General features: G+C 37.7%; 1 protein-coding gene across 1 annotated transcript in view; it reads right to left on the bottom strand.

Moving 5' to 3' along the window:
- Positions 1-2,897, bottom strand: part of SALL1 (spalt like transcription factor 1) — a 21,615-nt gene extending 18,718 nt beyond the window's left edge. Inside the window, exon 1 of the mRNA XM_040328697.1 lies at positions 2,653-2,897. Coding sequence (XP_040184631.1) covers positions 2,653-2,728 — 76 coding nt within the window. The 5' untranslated portion in view covers positions 2,729-2,897. The remainder of the gene's footprint in view (positions 1-2,652) is intronic.
- Positions 2,898-7,493: the final 4,596 nt, after the last annotated feature.

The raw sequence follows: 7,493 nt of genomic DNA, 5'->3' as shown, positions 1-7,493 counted from the left end.
ATATTTTAGCCGCATGGGAAAGGGAAATGCATAGGGTCACCTTTGTGGAGGACTCCTGGAAGGCCAACCTGATAGTCACCCGCATTGCCTTTTTTTGGGGGAAAAACAAAGTCAAGGAGCACAAGGAGTTAAATGCTGAGAACATCACTACTTAAGAAGTTATCTCCAGGAGTCAAAAGGTGCTTCCTTCAGTGCAAAGCAATCATGGCACGTTAATTCCCAGAGACATCCAGAAACAGATGAACCCAAGCAGATATCAGAAATAAGGGAGATATCCTGCAGAAGAAAGTTTTTTTTTTTGTTGCCCCCTCTCCTTTCTACCCTTTAGCCCATGTGGAGTGTATTGTTTGTTAGTGAATAGCTCGGAAGGTCTGACCCTAAATGTTGCAGGATTTCACAAAAGGGCATGGGGAGAAGCCTGCTATTCCTCTAGGATGTTTGGCATAAGGGGACAAATCGCTTTTCAATGGGGGTCTGGTGTAATGAAATGGGGATTGTCACACAAGGTGCATCCACTGGATTAGCAGGACAGCAGCGGAGAGATCAGGACATGGAAGTGGCTGCTGCAGGGGACAATCTGCCCTGCAGGGAATCCACAGCCAGCAGTGCTCAGGATCTGCAACAAACACTAAAGTCCTTCAATAAGCAGACTAATAATAAAACCACGTTTACAAACAGCCTAATCCCCTAAGAGCCTTTCCACATATTGCAACAACTCAAACTCTCATGCAACTTACAAGAAAAAAAGATTTCATTGTGAACAATATTTAAAAGTGGGGAAAAAAATAGATATACAAATAAAAAACCTGTTGGTAGTCTAAAAGCAACAAAAGTGCACATCTGCAACAACAAGACAACAACGTAGCCCATACACAGGGATAGTCTAAGTAACAAAGTTGCAGATTTATATCTACAAGGCAAGATATATATAGAGAATTATAACCGCAAAGTTGTATCCAACATCTACAAACAGTCCATACAGAACTATTGGTAACCGCAGAGGAAGGTCGGGCCATATATTGTACGATTTTCCTTTAAACCTATATAAGAGGGGAGGTCAAGCCTAAAACACCTTCAATTTGTATGCAATCAGGCAGGGCCTTTGCTCTATGCATGGGGAAGGGAATTGGAGAAAAACTGTATAATGTATGGGCAGCTTTACATCGCTGTATGCAAATATTAAAATATATATATATATATATATATATATATATATATATATATATATATATATATATATATATATATATATATATATATATATATACATACACACACACACACACACACACACACACACCTCTACAGAATATATATATATATATATATATATATATATATATATATATTACACACACACACACACACACACCCCTACAAGGCAACAAAATAACCCATACATGATCTATAGATTTGTATAACTGCATCTCCAACATCCACAAAAGTCACAATGTAACTGTAACCCATACATGAGCTACAGCATTAATAGCCAAATAAACCGAACAATTGTATCTCTAAACACCTACAAAGTAACAATGTAGCCCATAATTAGTAGCCGGAGAGTAACCCAATTGCATATTTATCTGTAGCATCTACATAATAACAATGTAACCCATACACGATCTATAGAATCCTTGATAGCGTGAGAGTAACACAGTTGGAGATGCAACTAAAACAACGTAGATCATATAGATAAATAAAATAAAAAAATGAGTAGGAACCTGGGACTCGGAGTAACATTGATGCAAATAAAGTAACACTGTAGCCCATACACGATCTATAGAACTCTTGTTAGGCTGAGAGTAGATTTGGATCTCCAACACCTATAAAGTATCTATGGAATTCTAGGCAGCCTGAGTCATATAGGTGTAGATCTCTATGTAAAGTAACAATGTAGCTCCCACACGATCTATACAAGTCTGAGTTGCAGATTTGGATCTCTAACAGCTATAAAAGGAAGAGCAGTGCAGCCCATACACGATCTATAGAATTCATAGACACAGGACAGTAACATAGTTGCAGATGTATCTCTAACATCTATAAAGGAACAGCATAGAGCTATAAAAAAAGGTTTGGAAACTTAGTTGCAGATCTGGATCCCTAACATGTATAAAGTACCAATGTAGCCCATACACGATCTAAAGAAGTCCTAGCGATCTGAGAGTAAGCTAGTTGTAGATCTGGATCTCTAACATGTATAAAGTACCAATGTAGCCCATACACGATCTATAGAAGTCCTAGCGATCTGAGAGTAAGCTAGTTGCAGATCTGGATCTCTAACATGTATAAAGTACCAATGTAGCCCATACACGATCTATAGAAGTCCTAGCGATCTGAGAGTAATCTAGTTGCAGATGTGGATCTCTAACATGTAGACGATGAGTAGAGTTGTTGGTAGTCTCAGGTAGGTCTCCCCACCATGCACGTACAGGGAAGAATGGAGCTCATACTCCAGGTAGAGAGGTGAGATCGTCCTGCGAACAAAGTAGCAGAGTGACAAAGTGAAAGCAGTGGGTGTCAGCAGCGTGGAGCCCACTCGTGTAAAGTTTGGTGTGGACTTTCAGGTGAGAGAGATGTGTGTCGGTGTGTGTATGTAGAGATCGGTGCTGGAATAGATCCGGGGTGACAGATGATAAAGGGATCCCCACTTACCATGACTTCCAGGCGGCAGGGCCAGACCAGGCTCCGATTGGAAATGCTGGGGCTTCGCCTGCTTCCTCCGAGACATGCTGGCTCACACATCAGCTGGGGCAGAAGACAAATAATTTACTCCCAAAATGTGCTCCCAATTCCGGGCAGGGAGCCCCAGCCAGCGCGCATGTGTCCTGCCATAATTATGATGATCAATAATGCATTGCGATTAATCATAGGAGAGGGCTTAGTGATGGGGAGGGGGGTGGCGATGGAGGGGGGGGGGGGGGGTTGGCACATGGCCAGCTCTATTCAAACCAACTCGCCCTAATCAATGAGCCTGTGATTCGCTGGAGGCTCCTGTCTTTCTCAGCTGCCACCCAATAATAAGGGGGCCGGCTTGTAGGGAGGGAGGGAGGAGGCAGGGACTCGGGCTTTGGAGACACTATTAACCCTCTTAGCAACAACAATTTGTTTCTTGGACGGGATCTGCTCTCTGACCTCCCTCTCTACACATCCGGATCGTGCTGATCGCAAGCTCTGCGGACCAGTGCACTCACCTGACAACCCCCCTTTAATGTCACACGATCCCCCAAAAATAGATGTCACTTGTCCTGTGTGGCTGCAACTTTCTGATCACACACCGCTTTCTGATCTCACACCGCTTTCTGATCTCACACCGCTTTCTGATCACACACCGCTTTCTGATCTCACACCGCTTTCTGATCTCACACCGCTTTCTGATCACACACCGCTTTCTGATCACACGTCTAATGAGATCCCAAAGTCAGGCTGACTTTCTTTTTCACTTTCCAACTATCGATCGCTGGCTAATGGGATAGCATTAAAATAAATAAAGTGTTGCCAATGGCATAGGAAGCGCTGGCAGAGGCTGGTGTAGCTGTCATTCCAGCTGGGATCACCAGTGATCATTCCATTAGATCCTAGCAGGAATGGCATTTATTAGTACATAGCACGATCCTCAGCTGTCTCACTAATAAAGCAATGTGTAGAATGTGTGGGATTAGGAAAGTTCAGGTCTGCCCCTGAGCTGGGACTGGTGGCTGCTGCTGTCACTCAAGGGGGGTTCTGCTGGAGGAGCAGGGGGACTTTCCTCCTTCCAGCAGAGTACATGGGATGGATGGCTGGATGGCTGGCAGCTCCTGGATCAGGCTGATTCACAAGAAGATCATCATCATCATACCTTCTACATCCTCATCTCCTCCAAGCCCAGGAACACCATTCATCTGATCTGTCCCTTCATTTCCCAGACTTGACCTTAACACCCTAAACCATGACGGCTGACTGATGGGCGACCAGCTGTAGTGTCTTCATCGTACCTTTTATTTATGTTCTTCTCATTGTTCTGCTGTTGTCAATGCAAAATAAAAATGACATGTCTATTATTAAAAAACAAAACAAAAAAAAAAAAACATTTTTTTTAACTTTGATTTAATTGTTTCATCTGTTGTGTGAATTCTATGGTGTTTTGGGTCCTGTTTTGATATGTAACTTAAACATCTTTTTAACTTTTATTTTAAATATTGACACATCTTTTCTTTTTTTTTTTTCTTTTTTATTATTGACTCCAGCAGTTTTGCATTTTTCTTGCTATTTTAGGGTGGATTGCACATGAAGCTCAGTTGGGGGCTGAGTTTGAAGGATGGACATAATAATCTTCCTATAAGTGATACCGAACAAGTCATTATTTTTCACTGAATATTTAAACACATGCCTTGGCAGAGATTGATATATAGCTGCTAGAGACGAGATGGGGTAGGCTTTGCCTGTCTCCGTATATGTGTGGGTGTGTGTCTTATTTTTCCTGTACAATGCACAATGTAATACATGGAGAGCACAATGTACCAAGATGGATCAGAACATTGCCATGGTATACTGTACTGATGGATTCAGATCATTGCCATGGTATACTGTACTAATGGAGCAGAACATTGTCATGTTCTACTGTACTGATGGATCAGAACATTGCCATGGTATACTGTATTGATGGATCAGATCATTGCCATGGTATACTGTACTAATGGAGCAGAACATTGTCATGTTCTACTGTACTGATGGATCAGAACATTGCCATGGTATACTGTATTGATGGATCAGATCATTGCCATGGTATACTGTATTGATGGATCAGAACATTTCCATGTTATACTGTACTGATGGATCAGAACATTTCCATGATATGCTGCACTGATGGATCAGAACATTGCCATGTTATACTGTACTGATGGATCAGAACATTGCCATGGTATACTGTACTGATGGATCAGAACATTGCCATGTTATACTGTACTGATGGATTAGAACACTGTCATGTTATACTGTACTGATGGATCAGAACATTGCCATGTTATACTGTACTGATGGATTAGAACACTGTCATGTTAATGTTATACTCTACTGATGGTTCAGATCATTGCCATGTTATACTGTACTGATGGATCAGAACATTGCCATGTTATACTGTACTGATGGATTAGAACACTGTCATGTTAATGTTATACTCTACTGATGGATCAGAACACTGCCATGTTATACTGTACACATGAGGATGTCAACTCAGCACACAATAGCAAAGTTTAGGGACACATACTTGGCTTAGACCTGGAGGTACCAGGTAGAGAATTATTTGGGGTATCAGATGTAAAAGTATAATTAAAATCTATATATGGAATGTATTGTACATGTCTTATATATATATATATATATAATTACACACATGCATACATATATTTATAGAGAGAGATACTTTTGTGTATTTCCAAAGCCACCTCTGTCTGCAGCGCTAAGCTTAGGTATGTGGGTCTCTGTCTGAGAACTGCTCCGCTCCCTTGTTGATAAGAATGCATTAATTCCATCTCATTGTATATGTGATTTGCACTATTTGTACATTGTATGCATTTAGTATTATTTTACCTGTTTGTATCGACGTCAAAGTAATTTTAAGCTTCAAAATTAGATATTTGTTTTTACTCTTTTAGCTCTTGAGCTCCTAGAAAACACGTCTAATCTAACGATCTAAGAAAGACCCATGGGTTATGTAAGGGGGTCTAAATAGCTGGAGCAGCCTAATCACTGCAAAGGGTTAAACGATGCATGAGGAGTGGTCATTATTACTCTTTCACTGAAAAGGGGCACCAATAACACAAGGCATTAGCATTGACAAGCAAGTTGCATCTGCAATTGTGAGATAATAATAATAATAATAATAAATATATATATATATATATATATATATATATATATATATATATATATATATATATATATATATATATATATCAAAAGTGAAGGTACATCATACTTCTAGTTAAAACTTGTTTGTCAATATAATATAAAAGCAGGATGTACCTTCACTTTTCAGTTTTAATATATATGTAAAAGCAGGATGCATCTCCACTTTTGAAGTTATAATAAATATATATATATATATATATATATATATATATATATATATATATATATATATATAAATAAATAAATACATCTCCACTTTCAAAGTTTTATATATATATATATATATATATATATATATATATATATATATATATATATATATATATATTTATTATAACTTCAAAAGTGGAGATGCATCCTGCTTTTACATATATATTAAAACTGATATTATATTGACAATTATATTGACACACACACACACATATTATATATATATATATATATATATATATATATATATATATATATATATATATATATATATATATATATATATAAAATGCATCTCCACTTTCAAAGTTATAAATATATATATATATATATATATATATATATAAATATATGCATCTTCACTTTTTAAATTATATATGTATAGCTAGATATTTATTTTATCATATTTCAGTCTTTATGTCTTTCTTTCTCTGTCTCTGTATGCATTTATATATTAACCCCCATGCTTCCAGTATCACTCCAAGCCTACATTTACATACTAACATACAGATGAAATCTGCAGCCCTATCCATATGCATAGCTTGCTTATGTAAATGTACATCTTGTTAGAATCTGTTACTCCTCCAAGGTGTTTTTCCTCTTTGAATTGATTACAACGTAGTCCCTCTTTGTCTTTCAATCTAGTCCCTCACTCCACCCAACTCCTTTGCCACTGTAGAGTCTTCAGCCCTTGGGGTCCTTCCACTTTTTTTTTTTTTTTTACACAATAGGAACCCATCACCTCCCTAGTTTAGATTTATTTCCAGATGATCAATACACAGCATAGAAGCCCCAGATTTAATCCTGATCCATTATTTCTGACAGCACATAATTGATCAGAGGTCAAACAAATACATATAATTAAATCATAAGTAATATGGGGTGACTGAAGGCGAATCTTTAAACAGGAAGCAAAAAGAAAGGAGGTGAAGGGAATTAGTACATTTATTCCTTTTTTTTTTGTTGTCTGTTCTATGCCTTTTGGCATTTGATGACCACTTGCCACACTTCAGTGTGTCCTTCTTTTTGTAAGTGCTGTTACTGTTTATGATACTGTTGGCCAATTCACAGCTGCCAGCCCTTTAAATTAGAAGGAGACCATTCATCATTGTAGAACAAGAAAACACAATTTTACTAGGAACAAATTGTCCAAAAATAGGAACCTGAAATAAAATGACTTTGATATCATGCATAATATAAAACCAAATCATTTTAGAATAGAAAAGGTATAGCAATAAAATTCAAATTGTCATATCAGAATTATTACAATTTTACAGCTTGCTTTGTGTTGTTTTTTTTTTAAATTCTTGTTTACTTTTCAAATGTATAGATAATTCTAAGACTGGGGCATTGGACATTGTTATTGATGTTTCTGGCCTTCTGTTTAAAATTTCAGT

The sequence above is a fragment of the Rana temporaria genome, chromosome 11 (assembly GCF_905171775.1).
Source record: "Rana temporaria chromosome 11, aRanTem1.1, whole genome shotgun sequence".
Lineage (NCBI taxonomy): Eukaryota > Metazoa > Chordata > Amphibia > Anura > Ranidae > Rana > Rana temporaria.
Note: the sequence above shows the minus strand (reverse complement) of the source record. Positions and strands in the feature narration are given on the sequence as shown.